The sequence below is a fragment of the Delphinapterus leucas genome, chromosome 15 (genome assembly GCF_059928025.1).
Source record: "Delphinapterus leucas isolate spDelLeu-1000000601 "Yukka" chromosome 15, BTC_Dleu_Yukka2, whole genome shotgun sequence".
NCBI lineage: Eukaryota > Metazoa > Chordata > Mammalia > Artiodactyla > Monodontidae > Delphinapterus > Delphinapterus leucas.
Window position 1 is genome coordinate 21958863 of NC_143143.1, and position 23881 is coordinate 21982743.

General features: G+C 40.7%; 1 protein-coding gene across 1 annotated transcript in view; it reads left to right on the forward strand.

The window, feature by feature from the left end:
• The window catches only part of DNAH3 (dynein axonemal heavy chain 3), a 196159-nt gene that overhangs the window by 25413 nt on the left and 146865 nt on the right, over positions 1 to 23881 (forward strand). Inside the window, exons 12-15 of the mRNA XM_089896064.1 lie at positions 1018 to 1123; positions 1315 to 1493; positions 16221 to 16405; positions 17603 to 17726. Of these exons, the coding sequence (XP_089752190.1) occupies positions 1018 to 1123; positions 1315 to 1493; positions 16221 to 16405; positions 17603 to 17726 (594 nt within the window). The remainder of the gene's footprint in view (positions 1 to 1017; positions 1124 to 1314; positions 1494 to 16220; positions 16406 to 17602; positions 17727 to 23881) is intronic.

Here is a 23881-nt window from a genome sequence, read left to right on the forward strand (position 1 = left end):
CACAAAAGAAGAGAACAAAAGAGGAAGGGAAGCAAGAAGACTAGACCAGAAAATTCTGCATTATGAGGGGCTGTCCTGTGTATGGTAGGATGTTTAGCAGCATCCCTGGCTTCTACCTGTTAGTAGGGCGCTCCCCAGTTTTGACAACCCAAAATGTCTTCAGACATGGCCAAATGTCCCCTGGGGGCAAAATCACCCCCAGCTGAGAACTGCTGCTAATCTATTCTGAAAACCACAGCCTCAGATTTGAAAGCTCTGCCCTCGTGAATTTAATCTGGTGTCATGTATTTGAAACCTCTGTTTTCCCTGTTGTTGATTCTTATACATATAGTTTGTTTTTCTATACTGACAGTTCCATGGGCTTCTCCTTGTATCTCAGTTTCAGAGTCTCTGAAGTGTTAGCCAGCTCTTGGAAGTATACCCCTGGGCCCCACAAAGTTAATTCTGTTTACTCCATGTCATCTTTATTTTAATTCAAACTTATTTTAAGTCAGAGCATCCCCCAAACATCCTCCAATTTGGGGAAAATCTGTCCAGCCATTTCTGCCTCATCTGACGACAGACAGGGAAACTTAATTCTATTCAATAGACTTTAGGTTCATTAGTTACAAATTTTCATCTTAAAATTTAGATGTAGAATTTTAGAACCGGAAGGAGGGATAGGAAGTAATGTTTATTGCACATTTACTGTACGTTAGGCATAGTATTAATTGCTTTAAATATATATTATTACAGCTTTACAACAATCCAGTGAGCTGTTATCATTTCCACTTAAAATTAAGGACACTGATCTTTGAAAAAGAGAAATATCTTGTCTAAGTTCATGCAGCTAGGAAGTGGCAAGATTGGAATTTGAAGCTAAAGTTCTGAATTCCCAGTTCACTCTATTTTGCCACGTTATATTCCTCTTTCGTGATTTGGGCTGGTTTTTATATTATCTCTTCATTTGCCACTCTGACTAATCTGATTTGGTGACCTGTATTTGTATGTTTGATTTTATGCTCTTCAATATGGAAGATACTTAAATGTATACAAGAAGTATGATGACTTATTGGATAACACTGCAGAGCAAAACATCACTGCGTTCCTGAAAGAAAATCATGAAATTGAGGATTTTGTGATGGTAGGAGATGCCACTTGACATTTCGTATCTTGGTTACATGTGCTACAGACAATCCATTGAGTAGTCAGCGTGTTTCATTAGTATATATACTATGCTCAACATTGTACTATATTGGCTGGGGGGTGAGGCTTGGGGGCAAATGCATAGAGGCTAGAGGCAAATTAAGCTACTGAATCTACTCTCTTCTACAGAGGATCAATAGCATAAAAAAGCGGAGAAATGAAATTGCATCCATGCACATTACCGTGCCTTTGGCCATGTTCTGCCTTGACACCATGACCCTAAATTATGATATCTGTGAGCGAGCCCAAAATCTTAAAGACCATCTGATTCAATTCCAAGTGGATGTAAACCGGGACACCAACACCAGGTATTATTGTTTCATGCAGAGAAATAGCAATGATAATTGGCATGAATGGGAGAATGGAAAAGTGGACAGAACTTGCACCTTCCAGCAATGACCAGATTGAACTTCCAGTTCACGTTGTTTCTGCCCAAAGTGACGGTTGCAGGGAATCAGGTTCAGGCTAGAAGGTGAACAGTTAGGAGAGAACTACCTGGGTCTTGGAGTAGGAAGGTGGAAAGCATCCTGAGGCAGCTCATCTCTGATCCTTCAGCCTTTGCTTTCTTGCAGGCAACTTCAGAGAGAAATTACTTGACTGTCTGAGGTCACAGGCTCTCTCACTGGCCATCTAGCACACATTTGAAGACACAGCGTGATTACAGGCAGCCCTTAGAATCTCTTCTATACAGACTTCTACTGTCTGGGTCTGGGGATTCTGTCATTGTCAATGTTAAGCTCTATATTGTGCCTTCATTTTACTGTTGAGTATTTATTAAAGACGTTTTTGGTTGTAAGGGATAGGAGGCCAGACTGGCTAATGTAAAACAAGGAATTTGGGGCTCACATGTTGGAAAGTTTAGGAGTTGCTAGCTTCAGGCCCTCAACACTACAAATAGAATGCAATCTTCCTCCCTCTACTTGGCTGTCCTCTGTGTCAGCCCTGTTCTCTGAGAGATTCTCTCCAGTTTGTGGGCCCCAGCAGCTCTAGACTTACATCCTCCCAGGTTTCCATCCACAGGGGAAAAAATGGTTTCCCTTTTTTCCAACACTGTGGCACTGGCTGGTTTGGCACTGGCCTGACTTGGGTTGTTTGGGCAACAGCAAGGCAAACACCATAGCCAAGAGGATGGTTTAGATTTGGGTAGTGTTCTCATCTCTAAACCATGAGAACCAAGAAAGAGAAGGATGGGGTACCCCAAGAAGGCTTAGGCTGTGGTTAACAGAAAAGGGAATGATGCTAAGAGGCTGGGACAGCAACCATCTGCTACCCTGTTTCTATTTGAATGTTACAAAATGGTTAGCCCGTGTTATTTTAGCTCTCTTCCTCAGAGAGCTCTAAACTATAGACTAAAATGATTTAGTACTAATAACCACTATTAAATTGTTATATATTATATTATTCATATACATGTAGATAAATATAAGTTTAGCATTTTGTAGCTCTTTTAAGGTTTACAAACTGCATATCAGAAACTCATCAGGAAATTAATTATGACAATAGCTACCATTTTTCCAGCACATGTTGTAGTCCAAGCACTGTGTAAGTGTTCTGAACATTCAAGATCTAATCAGGTCTTTACACCAACCATAAGAAGTTGTTCATTATTCTCTCCATTATGTTGATGAAGAAACTGAGACTCCAAAAGGTCAGCAAGTGGCATATCCAGGGCTTAACCTAGTTCATTTTGACTCCAAATTAATGCTTACCACCACTGCACTCAACTCTCTCACTGGGTAATGAAATGGTGGGGTTCCTGGTTTGGGAGCCAGAAGACTTGGTTTTGAATCCAAGACCTTCTGTTTGCTAGCTTGTGTCCCCTGGCTTCACCTCTTGGATCTTCAGTTCCTTTGCCTATAGAATAAACATTTGGGACTAGGGCAGTAAAATGTTTTCAGCCTTCGGACTACTAGGACACTTTCCTTTGGAAAGTTTGAGCATCAAGCAATTTTTTTTTCTTAAACATTTGTTCCTGTCAAACCAAAGCAACATAGTGCCTTGGTTGGTCGGTGCTTTCTTTCTCATCAAAATAACTGTACAATTTCCTTTGGCCTTTTTAATATAAATGAAAGTTAGGGTCCCATTACAAACCTGGGGATTTCTAAGGACCCAGAAACTCCAGGTTAGTAATTGAGTTCTGAAGTTTCTTTCTACCTTAAAAATAGTGATTCTGACTCATTTGGTCTTCTCAGCCACCCCATGAGGTAGGTAAAACATATATAAGACACCCTACTGAATGAAGAGAGAAAAACTAACTTGCCTGATTAGGTGAGTTTGAGTCTTCTGAACCCTTGCTACTTCACTGTCCTGTAATTGCTGAGTGGAGTACCTTTCCGTTTCCAGTGATTAGGTGTGCCCTAGAAAGGGCTGCTCTGGTCATATAGGCAGGGGGCACCTTGGAGTGCATTGGTAAGAAAGTGGGCATGCCATCCATTTCCACTACAGGTACAAGGTCTAAAGTTGCTAGAACAATGACCTGAAATATTGACCAGAAACACAAGGCCCTGTGTTAGAGATATAAGAAATTATCCCTCTGGTCTGGCTGTTTGTTTCCTTCAGGGTAGGAAATCTTGTCCAAACAGTGACAACAAGGTAGAGAGAGGCCATGGATTGATGCAAAATGTATTGGTCTCCCTTATGGCATCCCCTACACCAGAAAGAGAGTGGCCCTGTGCTTACAGGACACCTGGACCTTTATATTTTAAATGATATTATAAGTACGTGTAGAAGACAGTATTTCTTGTCCTTAGTTTATTCCTAGATATTGCTAAGGTGTTATGTTGGTCCAGTTGTTAATGTCGTCAACCCATATTCAGGACTTTTTAGAGGGTCTAGTAGTTAATGGGTATAAAGGAGAAACTCAATTCAGTCTACCTCCTGAGTACGGAAAATCCAGTTCTTCTCTACTGTGTCTTTTCCGTGTGTCTCCTATATATTTTTTTATTGGAGTATAATTGCTTTACAATGTTGTCTTAGTTTCTGCTGTACAAAAAATGGAATCGGCTGTATGTACACATATATCCCCTCCCTCTTGGACCTGCCTCCCATCGCCCCCATCGCACCCATCTAGGTCATCACAGAGTACTGAGCTGAGCTCCCCATGCTATACCGCAGGTTCCCACTAGCTATCTGTTTTACACATGGTAGTATATTCATGTCAAACCTAATCTCCCAATTCATCCCACCCTGCCCTGCCCCCCCGTGTCCACATGTCCATGCTCTACATCTGCATCTCTATTCCTGCCGTGGAAATAGGTTCACCTGTACTATTTTTCTAGATTTCACATACATGCATTAATACATGATATTTGTCTTTCTCTTTGTGACTTACTTCACTCTGTATGACAGACTCTAGGTCCATTCATATCTCTACAAATGACCCAATTTCATTGCTTTTTAGGCCTGAGTGATATTCCATTGTATATATGTACCGCATCTTCATTATCTATTCATCTGTCAGTGGACATCTAGGTTGCTTCCATGACCTGGCTATTGCAAATAGTGCTGCAGTGAACATTGGGGTACATGTGTCTTTCTGAATTATGGTTTTCTCTGGGTATATGCCCAGTAGTGGGATTGCTGGGTCATATGGTAATTCTATTTTTAGTGCTTTAAGGAACCTGCTTACTGTTCTCCACAGTGGCTTTATCAGTTTACCTTCCCACCAACAGTGCAAGAGGGTTCCCTTTTCACCACACCATCTCCAGCATTTATTGTTTGTAGATTTTTTGATGATGGCCATTCTGACTGGTGTGAGGTGATACCTCATTGTAGTTTTGATTTGCATTTCTCTAATAATTAGTGACGTTGAGCAGCTTTTCATGTGCCTCTGGGCCATCTGTATGTCTTCTTTGGAGAAATGTCTATTTAGGGCTTCCACCCATTTTTTGATTGGGTTGTTTGTTTTTTTGATATTGAGCTAAGTGAACTGTTTGTATATTTTGGAGATTAATCCTCTGGCCATTGCTTTGATTGCAGATATTTTCTCCCACTCTAAGGATTGTCTTTTCATCTTGATTATGGCTTCCTTTGCTGAGCAAAAGCTTTTAAGTTTCATTGGGTCCCATTTGTTTATTTTTGTTTATATTTTTATTACTTTAGGAGGTGGGTCAAAAAAGATCTTGCTGTGATTTATGTCAGAGTGTTCCTCTCATGTTTTCCTCTAAGAGTTTTTTAGTGTCCGGTCTTACGTTTAGGTCTTTAACCCATTTTGAATTTATTTTTGTGTATGGTGTTAGTGAGTGTTCTGATTTCATTCTTTTACAAGTAGCTGTCCAGTTTTCCCAGCACCACTTATTGAAGAGACTGTCTTTTCTCCATTGTATATCCTTGTCTCCTTTGTCATAGATCAGTTGACCATATGTGCGTGGGTTTATCTCTGGGCTTTCTATCTTTCTCTGGGCTTATCTGTCCTGTTCCATTGATCTGTATTTCTGTTTTTGTACCAGTACCATACTGGCTTGATTACCGTAGCTTTGTAGTATAGTCCAAAGTCAGAGAACCTGATTCCTCCAGCTCTGTTTTTCTTTCTCAAAATTGCTTTGGCTATTCGGGGTCTTTTGTGTTTCCATACAAATTGTAAGATTTTTTGTACTAATTCTGTGAGAAATGCCATTGGTAATTTGATAGGGATTGCACTGAGTCTGTAGATTGCTTTGGGTAATATATTCATTTTCACAATATTATTCTTCCAATCCAAGAACATGGTATATCTCTCCATCTGTTTGTGTCATCTTTGATTTCTTTCATCAGTGTTTTATAGTTTTCGGTGTACAGGTCTTTTGCCTCCTTAAGTAGGTTTATTCCTAGGTATTTTATTCTTTTTGATGCATTGGTAAATGGGATTGTTTCCTTAATCTCTCTTTCTGATCTTTTGTTGTTAGTGTATAGGAATGCAAGAGATTTCTGTCCATAAATTTTGTATCCTGCAGCTTTACCAAATTCATTGATTAGCTTTAATAGTTCTCAGGTGGCATCTTTAGGATTTTCTATGTATAGTATCATGTCATCTGCAAACAGTGACAGTTTTACTTCTTCTTTTCCAATCCGTATTCCTTTTATTTCTTTTTCTCCTCTGGATGCCGTGGCTAGGACTTCCAAAACTATGTTGAATAATAGTGGTGAGAGTGCACATCCTTGTCCTGTGCCAGATCTTAGAGGAAATGCTTTCAGTTTTTCACCATTGAGAATGACGTTTGCTGTGGGTCTGTCGTATATGGCCTTCATTATGTTGAGGTAGGTTCCCTCTCTGCCCACTTTCTGGAGGGTTTTTAATCATAAATGGGTGTTGAATTTTGTCAAAAGCTTTTTCTGCATCTTTTGAGATGATCATATGGTTTTTACTCTTCAATTTGTTAATATGGTGTATCACATTGATTGATTTGCGTATATTGAAGAATCCTTGCATTCCTGGGACAAATCCCACTTGATCATGGTGTATGATCCTTTTAATATGTTGTTGCATTTGGTTTGCTAGTATTTTGTTGAGGACTTTTGCATCTATATTCATCAGTGATATTTGTCTGTAATTATCTATTTTTGTGGTATTTTTGTCTGGTTTTGTTATCATGGTGATGGTGGCCTTGTAAAGCAAGTTTGGGCGTGTTCCTTCCTCTGCAATTTTTTTGCAAGAGTTTGAGAAGGTTGGGTGTGAGCTCTTCTCTAAATGTTTGATAGAATTCACCTGTGAAGCCTTCTGGTCCTGGACTTTTGTTTGTTGGAAGATTTTCAATCACAGTTTCTATTTCGTTACTTGTGATTGGTCTGTTCACATTTTCTATTTCTTCCTGGTTCAGTCTTGGAAGGTTGTATCTTTCCAAGAATTTGTCCATTTCTTCCAGGTTGTCCATTTTATTGGCATAGATTTGCTTGTACTAGTCTCTTATGATCCTTTGTATTTCTGCAGTGTCAGTTGTAATTTCCCCTTTTTCATTTCTAATTTTAATGATTTGAGTCCTCTCCCTTTTTTTATTGATAAGTCTGGGTAAAGATTTATCAATTTTGTTTATGTTCTCAAAGAACCAGCTTTTAGTTTCATTGATCTTTGCTATTGTTTTCTTCATTTCTTTTCATTTATTTCTGCTCTGATCTTTATGATTTCTTTCCTTCTACTAACTTTGGGTTTTCTTTGTTCTTTTTTGTCTAGTTGCTTTAGGTGTAAGTTTAGATTATTTGAGATGTTTCTTGTTTCTTGAGGTGAGATTGAATTGCTATAAACTTCCCTCTTAGAACTGCTTTTGCTGCATCCCATAGGTTTTGGGTCATTGTGTTTTCATTGTCATTTGTTCCTATGTATTATTTATTTTCTCTATGACTTCTTCAGTGACCTCTTGGTTATTTAGCAGTGCACTGTTTAGCCTCCATGTGTTTGTGTTTTTTACAGTTTTTTTCCTTTAGTTGATTTCAAATCTGATAGCATTGTGGTCAGAAAAGATGCTTGATACAATTTCAATTTTCTTAAATTTAGCAAGGCTTGATTTGTGTCCCAAGATATGATCTACCTTGGAGAATGTTCCGTGTACACTTGAGAAGAATGTGCATTCTTCCGCTTTTGGGTGGAGTGTCCTGTAAATATCAATTAAATCTATCTGGTCTATCGTGTCATTTAAAGCTTGTTTCCTTACTTATTTTCTGTCTGGATGATCTGTCCCTTTGTGTAAGTGGGGTTTTAAAGTCCCCCACTATATTTGTGTTACTTTCGATTTCCCCTTTTATGGCTGTTAGCATTTGCCTTATGTATTGAGGTACTCCTATGTTAGGTGCATAAATATTTATGATTGTTATATCTTCTTGGATTGATCCCTTGATCATTATATAGTGTCCTTCCTTATCTCTTGTAACAGTCTTCATTTTATCTGATGTGACTATTGCTACTCCAGCTTTCTTTTGATTTCCATTTGCATGGAATATCTTTTTTCATCCCCTCACTTTCAGTCTGTATGTGTCCCTAGGTCTGAAGGGGGTCTCTTGTGGACAGCATATATATGGGTCTTGTTTTTGTATACATTCAGCCAGTCTGTGTCTTTTGGTTGGAGCATTTAATCCATTTACATTCAACATAATTATCAATATGTATGTTCCTGTTACCATTTTCTGAATTGTTTTGCATTTGTTTTTGTGGATCTTTTTCTTCTCTTGTGTTTCCTGCCTAGAGAAGTTCCTTTAGCATTTGTTGTAAAGCTGGTTTGGTGGTGCTGAATTCTCTTAACTTCTTCTTGTCTGTAAAACTTTTGATTTCTCTGTCAAATCTAAATGAGATCCTTGTGGGTTAGCGTAATCTTTGTTGCAGGTTTTTCCCTTTCATATAAATATATCCTGCCACTCCCTTCTGACCTGCAGAGTTTCAGCTGAAAAATCAGCTGATAACCTTATGGGGATTCCCTTGTATGCTATCTTTTGCTTTTTCCTTGCTGCTTTTAATATTTTTTCCTTGAATTTATTTTTTGTTAGTTTGATTAATATGTGTCTTGCTATGTTTCTCCTAGGGTTTATCCTATATGGGACTCTCTGCGCTTCCTGGACTTGGGTGGCTATTTCCCTTCGCATGTTAGGGAACTTTTCGACTATAATCTCTTCAAATATTTTTTCAGACTGTTTCTCTTTCTCTTCTGCTTCTGGGACCCCTTTAATTTGAATGTTGGTGCATTGTTAAATGTTGTCCCAGAGGTCTCTGAGACTGTCCTCAATTCTTTTCATTCTTTTTTCTTAATTCTGCTCCTTGGCAGTTATTTCCACCATTCTACCTTGAAGCTCACTTATCCATCCTTCTGCCTCAGTTATTCTGCTATTGATTCCCTCTAGAGTATTTTTAATTTCAGTTATTGTGTTGTTCATCACTGTTTGTTTGTTCTTTAGTTCTTTTAGGTCTTTGTTAAACATTTCTTGTATTTTCTTGATCCGTGCCTCCATTCTATTTCCAAAATTTTGGATTATCTTTACTATCATTACTCTGAATTCTTTTTCAGGTAGGTCGCTTATTTCCTTTTCATTTATCTGGGATTGTAAGTTTTTACCTTGCTCCTTCATCTCTAACATCTTTTTTTGTCATCTCATGTTTTTTTGATGGGTGGGTCTGTGTTCCTGTCTTACTAGTTGTTTGGCCTGAGACCTTCAGCACTGGAGTTTCCAGGTAGTTGGGTGGAGCCGGGTCTTGGTGCTGAGATGAGGACCTCTGGGAGACCTCACTCTGATGAATATTCCCTGGGGTCTGAGGTTCTCTATCAGTCGAGCAGTTTGGACTTGGCACTCCCACCACAGGAGCTCAGGCCCGACCCTCGGACTGGGAGCCAAGATCCTGCAAGCTCTGTGGCACAGGAAAAAAGAAGAAACAAGTAAGAACAATAACAAAGAATAAAAAAGAAAATAAAATTAGAAAAATTTAAAAATCTATTAGAAAAAATAAAACTGTAAATGAAACAACAACAATGTAAAACAGGGTTCAAGATGGCGGAGTAGAAGGACGTGTGCTCACTCCCTCTTGTGAGAGCACCAGAATCACAACTCACTGCTGAACAATCATCAACAGGAAGATACTTGGTCTCACCAAAAAAGATACCTCACATCCAAAGACAAAGCAGAAGCTGCCATGAGATGGCAGGAGGTGTGCAATCACAATAAAATCAAATCCCATAACCACTGGGTAGGTGACTCACAAACTAGAGAACAATTATACCACAGAAGTCCACCCACTGGATTGAAGGTTCTGAGCCCAACGTCAGGCTACCCAACCTGAGGGTCCAGCAATGGGAGGAGGAATTCCCAAGAATCAGACGTTGAAGGCTAGCAGGATTTGATTGCAGGACTTTGACAGGACTGGAGGAAACAGAGACTCCACTCTTGGAGGACACACACAAAGTAGTGTGCGCATCAAGACCCAGGGGGAAGGTGCAGTGACCCCATAGGAGATTGAACCAGACCTACCTGCTAGTGTTGGAGGGTCTTCTGCAGAGGCGGGGGGTGGCTGTGGCTCACCACAGAGACAAGGACACTGGCAGCAGAAGTTTTACCTAAGGAGGTAAAAGAACTGTACTCAGAAAACTAGTAAGACACTGATGAAAGAAATCAAAGATGACACAAACAGATGGAGAGATATACCATGTTCTTGGATTGGAAGACTCAGTATTGTCAAAATGACTGTACTACCCAAAGCAATCTACAGACTCAATGCAATCCCTATCAAACTACCAATGGCATTTTTCACAGAACTAGAACAAAAAATTTCACAATTTGTATGGAACCACAAAAGACCCCGAATAGCCAAAGCAATCTTGAGAAAGAAAAACGGAGCTGGAGGAATCAGGCACCCTGACTTCAGACTATACCACAAAGCTACAGTAATCAAGACAGTATGGTACTGGCACAAAAACAGAAATATAGATCAATGGAACAGGATAGAAAGCCCAGAGTTAAACCCACACACCTATGGTCAGCTAATCTATGACAAAGGAGGCAAGGATATACAATGGCAAAAAGTCTTTTCAATAAGTGGTGCTGGGAAAACTGGACAGCTACATGTAAAAGAATGAAATTAGAACACCATACACAAAAATAAACTCAATATGGTTTAAAGATGTAAATGTAAGACTGGACACTTAGAAAGAGCACTCTTTGACATAAATCACAGCAAGATCTTTTTTGACCCACCTCCTAGAGTAATGAAAATAAAAACAAAAATAAACAAATGGGACCTAATGAAACTTAAAAGCTTCTGCACAGCAAAGGAAACTAAACAAGACAAAAAGACAACCCTAGGGATGGGGGAAAATATTTGAAAACGAATCAACAGACAAAGGATTAATCTCCAAAATATATAAACAGCTCATGCGGCTCAATATCAAAAAAACAAACAACCCAATCAAAAAATGGGCAGAAGATCTAAATAGACATTTCTCCAAGAAGACATACAGATTGCCCAGAGGCATATGAAAAGCTGCTCAACATCACTAATTATTAGAGAAATGCAAATCAGAGCTACAGTGAAGTATCACCTCACACTGGTTAGAATGGGCATCATCAGAAAATCTATAAACAACAGATGCTGGAGAGGGTGTGGAGAAAAGGGAACCCTCTTGCACTGTTGATGGTTATGTAAATTGATACAGCCACTATGGAGAACAGTATGGAGGTTCCTTAAAAAACTAAAAATAGAATTATCATATGATCCAGCAATCCTACTACTGGGCATATACTCAGAGAAAACCATAGTTCAAAAAGACACATGCACCCTAATGTTCACTGCAGCACTATTTACCATAGCCAGGTCATGGAAGCAACCTAAATGCCCATTGACAGACAAATGGATAAAGAAGATGTGGTACCTATATACAGTGGAGTATTACTCAGCCATAAAAAGGAACGAAACTGGGTCATTTGTAGAGACATGGATGGACCTAGAGACTGTCTTGCAGAGTGAAGTAAGTCAGAAAGAGAAAAACAAATGTCATATGTTAACGCATATATGTGGAATCTAGAAAAATGGTACAGATGAACCAGTTTGCAAGGCAGAAATAGAGACATAGGTGTAGAGAACAGACATATGGACACCAAAGGGGGAAAGTGGGGGGGGGGGGTGGTGGTGATGTGATGAATTGGGAGATTGGGATTGAGATATATACACTAATATGTATAAAATAGATAACTAATAAGAATTTGATGTATTAAAAAAATAAAATTCAACAACAACAAAAAAAGAATTTAGGTGAAATGGTAGAAAATGGAGTGGGCAGAATTAGAAATAACATTTCTTGTATATAGCCTTCTGTGTTTTTAATACAATGTAAGATTTTTACCCTAAGGATGGTATTGTTGACAGTGGCAGATTGAAAGCCACATTTTATATTGGTTCCAATATTTAAATGGAAATCTGAATTGACTTTTATGTGAATTTATTCCTGAAAATCCATGCTGAAGGACATTGGAGTGTGGATCATCAAAAAGTTTTTAGCTTTTGTAAATAAAGTTGTAATCAACAACTGTAAAAAAAAAAAAAAAAAAAAGAAGCAAGGTAAAACAACCACAACAGCAAAACAAAACAAAAAGCTGGAAAAGGCCTTAGCTGTGTAGAGGTGGGGGGGCTTAGGTCCGACCGGGGCTTAGGCGGGGGCAGGGCCTAGGCTCAGGACCAGAGCGGAGGTAAAAGGCGGGGGGGGGGGGGGGGAAGGGGGGGAGGGGTAGTGCCTAGGCTCAGTGCAGCCAGAGGGGGCCTTGGAGTGCTGAGGATCAGGCCCCGGACCTCAGCAGGCCCCCTGGGGCCAGAGTGGGCAGGGGAAACACTGGCCTGTCTCCTTCTGATCCTCCTATCCCCCGAGTGTCTCCCTTCCTGCTGGCTGATCTCACCTTGGATGGGCCCCTCCCAAGCGAGTGTGGGAACCCCTCCCTTCCCCCAGCTTCCCATTAGGGGCACTGACCCTGTCTATGCTCTACTTTTACTCCTCCTTCCTTCCTCCCATGCCCCCAGGGCCCAGCAGCAGGAAGGGGCCTCTGAGGGCAGAGGATCAGACCCTGGACCTCAGCAGGCTCCCCGGGCCCAAGTGGGCGGGGGAAACGCTGGCTGTGTTCCCTTCTGATCCTCCGATCCCCAGAGGGCCTCTCCCCATCCCCACTGATCCCCTCGCTGTGAGTGTGTCCCTCCAGGCATGGGAGCCCCTCCCCTCCCCCAGCCACCCCTCAGGGGCGCCTGTCCTGTCCAGCCTCCACTTCTCCTTCCCCCTCCCTCCCCCCACATCCCAGTCGCTTGGGGGTCCCTCCTGTCCCATTAGGTGTCCAGGGTCCCCCACCAGCACCTGGTAGGTGCCCTAGTGGTGAGGACACATGAACTCCATGTCCTCCTACTCTGCCATCTTGACTCCCCCCCACCTTTACTTTTATATAGAACACTTCATTCTTGTCACTGCTGATCACCAAATGTGTGGAGGATTTTCTCCACACCACGCAATTCTGTAACACCAGCTAGGTGCCCTACAATTCAACTTAATTCTGACACTGTCTACCCAGAGATAGCATCAGCTTGCACAAATAAAGGGCTCAGTCCTATAAAACTGCCCCCCATTACTTCAGAGGCCAGTCACAAGTCCAGGTTGTCACCTCACTTCTGATCAGCCAGCTATAGATTGAAGGGTCCAATGACCCCCTTCTTGGGTTTGATTAATTTGCTCCAGGCTTCTAATCATGGCTCGGTGTTTCCGGTGACCCACTCCTCATCCAGGAGCCATCTAGGAGCCCACCCTGAGTCACCTCACTAGAACAAAACGTACTCTTATTATCCATGAAATTACAAGGGTTTCATGGGCTCTGTGCTAGGAACCTGGGGCAGAGACCAATATATATTTTTCCTTTATTTCACAGTGGGTCTGCTACCACTCTTCTGGGCCCTTGCAAGAAGCTGATAGGTTAGCCACATGATATTTACTCTATATTTCTCATACAAAAGGGAAGAAGAATGGAATCTTATCAGAGGGAGTCTATCACACTGAGAGGATCTACCTATATTAGGCTAGGCTACATGCTGTAACAAAGAGACCCAAGATGTCATGATTGAAAATAATAGTTTATTCTTGCTCGGGATAGCTCCAGATTGGTGGGGAGACATATTGTGTGCATTCAGAGACTCAAGGAGATGGTGACTTTACATCTTTAACATATAGCCTTCAAGGTCATTCTAAGTGTTGATATCCTAGACTGTTGGCAGGAAGAAAGAGCATGGAGGAATATGCAAGGACAGTTTCATGTGCTGTACCCGAAAGTTATACTTATCACTGCTTCCTACTTCTCACTGACTGGAACTCAATCACATGACCATACCTACTATGGTCTGAATTGTGTCTCCCCCAGATTCATATGTTGAATCCTGTCTTAGTCCATTCAGGCTGCTATAACAGAGTACCATTGGCTGAGTAGCTTATAAACAATAGAAATCTATTTCTAACAGTTCTGGTGGCTGGGAAGTCCAAAATCAAGGCTCTAGCAGATTTGTTGTTTGTTGAGAGCCTGCTTCCTTGTTCACAGACCACCATCTTCTCATTGTATCCTCACATGGAAGAATGGGTGAGGGGTCTCTGGGGTCTCTTTTATAAAAACACTAATCCCATTCATGAGAGCATAGCCCTCATGACCTAATTATCTCCCAAAGGCCACCTCAAAATAACTGTTACAGGCTTGAGGACACAGGGGGGAAGGGGAAGCTGGGACAAAGTGAGAGAGTAGCATTGACATATACACTACCAAATGTAAAATGGATGGTTAGTGGGAAGCTGTTGCATAGCACAGGGAGATCAGCTCGATGCTTTGTGACGACCTAAAGCGGTGAGAAAGGGAGGGTGAGAGAGAGGCTCAAGAGGGAGGGGATATGGGGATATATGTATACATATAGCTGATTCACTTTGTTGTTGTACAGCAGAAACTAACACAACATTGTAAAGCAATTATACTCCAATAAAGATAAAAATTTTTTTAAAGTACTGTTACATTAGGGATTAATTTCAACATAAAAATTTTGGGAATACACAAACATTCAGTCTGTAGCAAAGCACTAATGCCCTATGTGACTGTATTTGGAGGCAGGGCCTATAAGGAGATAATAGGACTAAAGGAGGTAAAAGGATGAGGCCCTAATCCAATAGGGTTGGTGCCCTTACAAGAAGAGAAACAGACAGAGCTTCTTTCCTCTCCACCATGTGAGGACACAGCGAAAAGGCGGCTATCTGCAAGCCAGGAAGAGAGCCTTCACTAGGGACCAAATAGGTCAGTACCTTGACCTTGGACTTCCTAGCCTTTAGAACTATGAGAAAATACATTTTTTGTTGTTTAAACCACCCAGTCTGTAATATTTTGTTATGGTAGTCCAAACTGACTGGTAAAATACTCAACTAAAAATGCAGAGGAGGCTGGGAAATATAATCCAGCTCTGAGTCCAAAAGTGGAGAATACTATGAATCCATGTAGCACAATAGATAAGTTTTCTGTATAGCAAGTTTCTGAATTGTATAAAAATTCATTTCTAAAATCCCAGCATCATCTGTAAAGATGTTTTAATCATTTTCTCATCAGTTTGATACAATTAGCTTCATTGTGGAGGGGTCTCCACACATTAAGAAGGAATATCGAGGACTGAAAACATTGAGAGGAGTGGTTTTTATCTATCTGTAGTGTATGACCATCAACATGTAATGATCAATTAATAATAACAAAAACTCTTATAGCTATTATTGCTAACATTTCTTGAGGGCTACTAGGCATGTGCTAGGCATGGATATATTGCAAATAACTTGTTCCTAATTGTAGTTAAAATGCTGAAGACTGTCATTCATTAGCTTTTGTATAAATTAGAGCATATTCAAATTATCCCTATAATAACTATTTTTTCACAGTCTTGTGTTCAAGGATAAGTGGGCAGTTAGATCTAGCGGTCCCAGTAGATGAATGTAAGTTTCTCTATGCCCCCAGAAATTACCTGCAGCACATGAGGATAAACTTGCAGGTGTACTGTTAAGAGGAGTGGTTACAAACTAATTTAGTGCTCTACTTCAACGTAAAATTGAGGAGTTGCTGCTGTTGGTAGTGGTGATATTGGTTATTGTTTTGGTCTAAATCTGTACTTTACCCATGGTGTATCTGTTAAGAGTATAAGCTTTGGAATCAATTAAACTAGTTCAAATCCTGGCTCTAACATCTACACATCATGTTGCTTTGGATAAAGTCACTCAGCCTCCCTTTCTTCCATTATAAAATGTTGATAATAATAGTTCCTAGCTCTTGGAATTTTCGTGAAGATTAAATGAGTTAATATTCATTCAGTGATTAGAATGGGGCATGGCACGTAGTAAAGGGCCTAGTACATGTCATATATTATTATCATTTCTACTGTTATTATTTCTAAAATATGGTATGTATGTGAATATTATCCATCAAGAATTTTCAGGTAGAGAAAAGTTGGAAAACATTGTTCTAGTCTCCAAATAGGAGCCATGTTTGTTTAGTATAGTGGGTCTTATAAGAAAGCTATTTTTAGATAATGATGATGGCTGTTTCTTTCCCTGTAGCATCTGTAATCAGTACAGCATCGTTGCAGACAAAGTCAGTGAGATTCCTGTCAACACTGGGGAGCTAGTATTCCTCATTGAATTCTTAAAGAAATCCAGCGATGTCACCGTGTTCAAACTCAGGAGGCAACTTAAAGATGCAGCTGAACGGTTAGAGTTCCTGATGGACTATGCAGACTTGCCCCGTAAGTCCAATGTCATGTGTGTACATGCAACTCTATGTGTATATTTATATTTTTAAGGATAAGGAGCCAGGGGAAGGAGAGTTAGCAATTCTACCACTAAATATCAGGAGAGCTACTTTGCAAGTGTGTCCATATAGTAGAGGCACTAATTCCACACTGGAATTTGAATCAAAGAGAATCTTATTGTTAGACAGAAAGAAGAAATATCTAGGAACTTGACTGGTTCTTAGATGCCTGTCTTTGCATCTTGTGCCTGGTGTTCCTGGAAAAGTCACTTTCAAATGCAGAGTCCTTTTATAAGTGGGTAGGTTGCATTCATCTATAATCTAAATACAATCCCACCTTTGAGGAGGCCAGGGCACTTTCCTTCATGCTCCTGCATATATTAAAAGGAAAGAAATGATCAGGGCCCCTTCAAGGCTTACTGAGCCAAGTTAGGACTCCGTAAGGACCTAACTTTGTAAGGACCAGGTTCTGAAGGAAAAACTAATATGCCCTCTACAAGCCAAGTTTCAGAGCCCTTTTCCATCTGGAAATACCTGTGAATTACCTGGTGTTCACAATGTTTAGGGGGGATGGTTATGGAAGGTAGATATAGGGACTGGGAGTGGAAAGTGGTCCACCATAACCATCCGCCTGGACTCTCTCACTGTGGTCTCTGCCTTCTAAATTCCCAAGGGTACAGAGGGAACCCAGGGCATTTTAACTGACCAGAGCCATAAGATGGGTAGGGCATCTGGCATTGGTATTATCACTGACCTTTAACCAAAAGGGAGACTGAAACTCAGGTGAGGTGAAATAGTTTAAAGAATAGTACTGAACTTCAACCTAGGTTTCTACTCAGACCTAGCCTGGGAAGATAATGAAGCACAGTGGTTAGAACGTAGGCTTTGGAGTTGGTTAGACTTAGACCTGGGTTTGAAATCTGCTCTGCTGTCTCCTACTGGTGTGACCTTGACCACTTGGCTTAACTTTGCTTCCCATCTGTTAAAACGAGGATGATAATACCGTCTACCTTCTAGCCTGGCCTGTGGGAAGTGTTCAATAAATGCTGGCTATCGTTCATCAATAATGGGCCCATTCATTAATTGCCACTCCCATACTCACTTCTGTTGACCTCTTGTTCTGCTGAATTAATTCCCTGCGAGTTGCCCTATGCTGAGCATTGTCCTAGAACAGACTGTGTGTGTTTTGCAGAAGAGGATATCAAACTGAACAGTACTCTGTTCCTCTGGCCAGACCAGATTGAAGATATCTTTGAAAACAGCCGAAACCTTCTCCTTAGCAAGAGGGATCAGGCAGAGATGGACCTCATTAAAAGGTACAGGGAAAGCCTGGGGTTGTTTTAGACATGATACCCAGCTTCATAACATGCCGCATGTTTCTGGTTCTGTCTAGAGCCGCCCCACCCAGCAGTGCGTGGGTGAAGTCGCAAGACAATTGGTGGAGAAGGAATTTCCTTTTGTTTCCCATTGAAGTATGTTCTCTTTAAGCCTGCTTCACTGTAGTGACGCCGGCCAATGCCTTCTCTCCCTGCCTTGAACAATTGGAATTTAGTGGCGCAGAGAGAAAAACACAAAAATAGTAACATGTAATAATAGCCTCACAATAATAATAGCAGAATTGTCAGCCTTACATTGGAGACTACAGATATGTGAGATATCAAGATAGGGTAATAAAGGCATGGTTGGAGGCTGAGAAATTGCCTGTTTTGCAGCTGGTCTCGTTCAGTGCTAATGTGCCTGTAATCATTTATTTATCGAGTATTTATTGTGGATTTTTACTGTGTGCTATGCTCTATTCTAGACACATAAGTGTGTTTGACTGCTAAATAAATATTTTAATGCGGTGACAAAGGAAATATTGCACACTGAAAAAGTCAGACAATATCAAGTGAAGTGGGCCAAGTACCACATATATGGTAAAGACACACCTGTGTGCATGTGCGCGCGCGCACACACAAACACACACATCCCAGCTTGCAACACTTTGTTTAGGAACTGCAGATTCATACCAGTTACCATTCCCATCACACATGAAACTCCCACTACCCAACTTTAGGTTCCATAATCCCTGCAAATACTGAGGAGAAAGGAAAAGGGTAGATAAAAGCAGGGATTTCTACACAGAATGGGAGTTTGGGCTGAAGGATAAACTCACTTAGTTGCTACCTTCAAAATATGACTTAGGTCTGTTGCCCAGAAGAAGAAGAAGAAGAACAACAACAACAAAAGATGTGTGTGTGCGAGTGTTTGTTTCTTCCTACAGCCTTCTTCCTCTGCCTAAATGGCTACTGTCCCCAGAACCCAGAATTTAGCCCAATGAGTAGACCTGATTTCTTTTAACTAATAGATTTTTATTTTTAGAACAGTTCTAGGTTCACAAAAACATTGAGCACAAAGTATAGGATCCCCCTATACCCCCTCACCCCTTACACACAGCCTCCCCCATGGAACTGAGTTTTGATGCCTCACCAAGAAGCAGAACCATTTTGTAAGTTAGATGAACAGGAGCAAATTTCTTCATCTTTTTGAGCCTCAGTGTCCTCATCTGGAAAATGGGTTAGTAGAACCAATCTCAGATCATCTCATTTTATGAGAGGTGTCATTGTATTGAAGGATGAGATGAAATGGTCTGAAGTGGCGCCTAGGTGGTGTCCAGTGCGTGACAGGCATTCAAGAGTGGTCAGCTTCTTTTGCACTTAAACGATGACTTCTTTGGGGAGAAAATGCTTCTTAACTTCCAAACCACTACCTTGTGAGCGTACTTCTAGAACATTACTGTAAGGCCATTTACAGTAACTGTTGAAGTTAAGAGGAGTGAGGGGTGTCTCCTGAAGAAATGGGAACAAGTGTCATTTATGATGAGAGGAGAGTGCCAAGCTTTTTCTTCTTGGAGGGCAACTCTAGCTTGACCCCATCAACTGGTCCCTGAGCTCTCAACCACAGAACTCAGCAGAGGAGCAGCTCTAGGGGCTACCTGCAGCCCTGGGCTCAGCCCTCTCTTTGGTGAAGTCTTAAACTTGCTGTCCATCGTTTTTGCATAGATCCTGAGAAAAACCTTTGAGGAGGGCTTAACAATATTCATTTATTCATTCATCTTCTGTGGAAACAATCCCATTCCCTCTCTAAGAGACTTGACCGTATTTTTCCAGCCCACGATAATTTTTTGGCTTCAATGCTTATTTTTCCCCACTTGCTGTCCCCACTCCCTCTCCCAATTTCTTTTCCACCTTTCCTCTGTCCGCTCCATGCCTGGTTGGCTGATACCTGCGGTCTGTAGCCTCTGGCTCCCGTGTCTATTGGATCCAGACAGGGCCAGGCCAGTGGAGAGCACTCAGGAGGTTAGAGAGTGACTGCTGGGCTTCTTCCCCTCTCCCTCCCTGCTTGTTCCTGGGGCTCTGGGCAGTAGCTGCCTCCTTCCTGGATGACAATTCTTGCTCCTCTGTGGTTCCAGTTCTCATTGTCCCCTCAGCCCTAGGGATCATAATGGCTTCCCTCTGAGGCTAGTCTCTGGGTACTTCACTCTCCCCTCTTTGTTCCTTTAACCCTACCCACATCTCACCTCTGTAAGTAGTCCCTTAATTAAAGTCTCTTTCTTTGAACATCAGAGTGAATTCTATTTCCCGCCAGAATTCTGACCAATCCACCATTTAAAAATTCTTGCATTATTCTCCCATAGACTCCAGGTGGTCCCACGAATAGAACTCAATTTACTTAACTGAATTTCCTGAGTATCTACTATTTACTAATGACATACATTTATATATGTATATATTATGGACATGAAAGCACTTTAGAAACTGTAATGTGCTAAGCAATTATAAAAATTTAAAACAATACAAACTGTCAGTTATAAAATATGTTACAGGGATGTAATGCACAGCACAAGGAATAGAGTCAATATTTTATAATAACTTTGTATGGTGTGTAATCTATAAAAATACCAAATCACTGTGTTATACACCTGAGACCAATATATCAGTAATATTGTTAGTCAACTATACATCAATAAAATTTAAAAAAAGAAATTTAAAACAATAATAATCATAATATTTTACAATAATCACTGAGTTTGTTTACTCTTTCCCTCTGGGAAGAATTCAAGAGTGCTTTTATCAGAGATTTATCTTTGTGTGTGTGTCTGTGTTTGGAGCCTCAAGAAGAATCTTAACGATGTGAAAAGGCACCCAGCAGCACCTAATTGTGTAGATAACAGGAGAATCCACTTTCTCCTCATTTTGTTCCACTCAGTGGTAGGTTCCACGGGCCTGGAAGTGACCTGGAATATACATGACGGACATCTCAGGAATGTGAGCTGCTCTTTGCCATAAGAGTGCATCTTCTGGGAAGAAAGAAAGGTGCCTTAGGGGGAGTACCCAGATTGTGTTCTGGGATCCAGATAGAGCGCAGTGCCTTGCAAATAGCAGGTGCTTACTCTTTTGATGAATGAATGAATGAGTGAATGAATGAGACTTTTTTCCAGTAAGGATATTCTCTAAAATTAATACCTACCAGAGTCTAAAATCAGAGATTATTACAAAACAAAACAAAACAAAAATCTGAGAAGAAGCAGGCTGTCTCTCATAGCACTTATGTTCTCTATCTTTGAATCCTTAAGACTTTGGTGAAAAACAATCAGGGGAAGGAGAGGGTGGCAGTGGCCACCTTGCCCAGTTTCCTCTTGGGCTCCTGTCTCCATTCCTCTTCTCTGAGGATACAGAGAACAAAAGGGGCATGGGAGATGGAAGATAAAGCAGATAAATACGGAAGCTCTACGAAGGAAAAGAACAGGGTGACAGAGCACAGTGATTGCATTCAATGGGCAAGTCAGGGAAAGGCTCATGTAAATAAGACTTGAAGGATGAGAAGGATCCCATCAAGGGAAGATGTGGGGAGGGAGAGAGTAGAAGGGGGTCCTGTCCAGGCATTGAGCATAGCGTGAGCAATGGCTCCATCATGGGAATACCTTTGCCTAAGAAGGAGAGTAGCTATAAAAGGAGGCTGAAGAGTTAGAGGAGCACGTCCTTGAAGTCGTGGTAATGAGTTTGGGTTCCTTATTAAGTATGGTAGAAAGTCACTGATGGTTTTTAATCTGGGGACCAAGATGATCTAATTAATTTTTTCTTTTTATGGTTTGTTTACTTGAATCAGAATTCAAAAATGTCTACAGCATTGCAATTGGTTGACATGTCTCTTAGATTTCTTTTTATCTGTAGGTCCCCCCTCCATCTCCTTTGGTTTTTTTCCTTGTAATTTATTTATTGAAGAAACCAAGTCTTTTGTCCCCAGATCTAGACTTTCCTGATTGTACCTCTGGGGTGTCATTTAATATGTTCCTCTGTCCTCTGTATTTCCTATAAAATTTTAATAGCTGATTTAAATCCTGTTACTAATCTTTGTCCCTGATCTCCTGTGCTAATAGGTAGCAAAGAAAATTTAAGTTTGTCCGTGGGCAAGAGTACTGCATGCAAATATGAGGAAAAAGAAAACGGAGTCAGCCATATTAATATCAGATAGAGTCAAAGTCAAGGCAAAAACATTAGTGATTCAAACACGGTTACTTAAGTGGGTGGAATAACGTTAAAGCAGTCATCAACCCTTTTATATCAAATAATCACTCAATTAAAAATAAATGAAGTGAAACTTGAATAAGGAGATAATGGAAGTAAATAATTAAGAACCTTAATTTGTTGGATGTGTATCAAACCTTCTACTCTACAATGGAAAAAACTATTCTTAAATGTCCTTAGGGGACTTCCCTGGTGGCGCAGTGGTTAAGAATCTGCCTGCCAATGCAGGAACACGGGTTCCATCCCTGATCTGGGGATATCCCACGTGCTGTGGAACAACTAAGCCCGTGCACCACAGCTACTGAGCCTGCGCTCTAGAGCCCGCAAGCTGCAACTACTGAGCCCGCATGCCTAGAAACCGTGCTTTGCAACAAGAGAAACCACTGCAATGAGAAGTCTGTGCACTGCGACGAAGAGTAGCCCCTGCTTGCCGCAGCTAGAGAAAGCCCGCATGCGGCAACAAAGACCCAACACAGCCAAAAATAAACAAATAAATAAATTTATTTTTAAAAATGTCCTTAGAACATTTACAAAAATTGACCATATTTTAGGAACCCCTCCCCAAGAAAAAATATTTAAAGAAGCAGAAACGATATTGGCCATACTCTGTTATAATAGTGTGTATTAGTTATCTATTTCTGCATGACAAATCATTCTGAAAAATAGCAACTTAAAACAACAAACATTCATTATCTCACAGTTTCTGTGGGTCAGAAATCTAGGTGCAGCTTAGAGTATACCTCTGACTCAAGGTCTCTTACGAAGTTGCAGTCAGAATGTCAGCCAAGGCTGCAGTCTCATCTTAGGGCTCCACTGGGTGAGGATCTCCATCCAGGCTCACTCACATGATTGTTAGTAGGATTCAGCTCCTCATAAGCTGTTGGCCAGAAACTTCCCTCTATTCCTTGCTATATGGACCTCTCCATAGAGTAGCTCGTAACATGGCAGCTGGCTTCCTTCAGAGAGAGAGAAAGAGAGAGAGAGAGGGAGAGAGACAGAGAGAGAGAAAGTCACAGTCTTTTTGTAACCTAATCTTGGGAGTAACGTCCCATAACTTTTGCCGTATTCTTCGTTAGAAGTGAGTTACTAGGTCTAGCCCAGCTCAAAAGGAGACAGTTACAGAAGGATATAAAGTACCAGGAGGTGTGGCTCTTTGGGGACCTTACCAGAGGCTGCTTACCACACAGTGTAATTAGAAATAAAACCCAAATCAAACCATTGAAAATTAACTCTCTTAAATTACTTTTTAGAAAAAAAGAACATCAAAACTGCCATAACAGGATTAAGTGTTCTTAAGATAATAGCCAAATTTATGGTATGTTACTATAGCTGTTCTGAATGGCAAATCCCCTTATTCATTCAATGAGTATTGATTGTTTTATGCCAGACACTCTTCTAAGTGCTGGAGATACAAAAAAGCATTAAGGAGATTAAAACTGCATTGATAGAGTTTAAATTCTAGTGAATGAGACTAAACATTTTTATAGTGATTATTATGTACCAGGCTTAATTCTGAGCATTTTGTATATGCTAGCTTATTAAATACTAAAGTAGGTACTTTATCCATCCCTGTTTTCTTTAGCTGAGGCATACAGAGGTTAAAGGACTTGACCAAGGTCACATAGCTACTGTGTTGCAATGTAGGGACTTGAACCTAACCTGTCCAGCTCTAGAACCTGTCCACTTAACACTGTGTTAATCTACCTCGTTAGGAAAAGGGAGAAGTAAATTTGAGAACTGCTTTGTTGATAATATGGATGAAGTAGATAAATCTCTGGAAAAGTCTTCCCTGATCACTCTGGCTAAAGTAGCCCTTCACTTGCATCCACTAGGCACTCTGCCCTGTTCTATTTTCTTCAGAACATTTATCACTATCAGAAATATTTCATTTTTATCTATGTGTG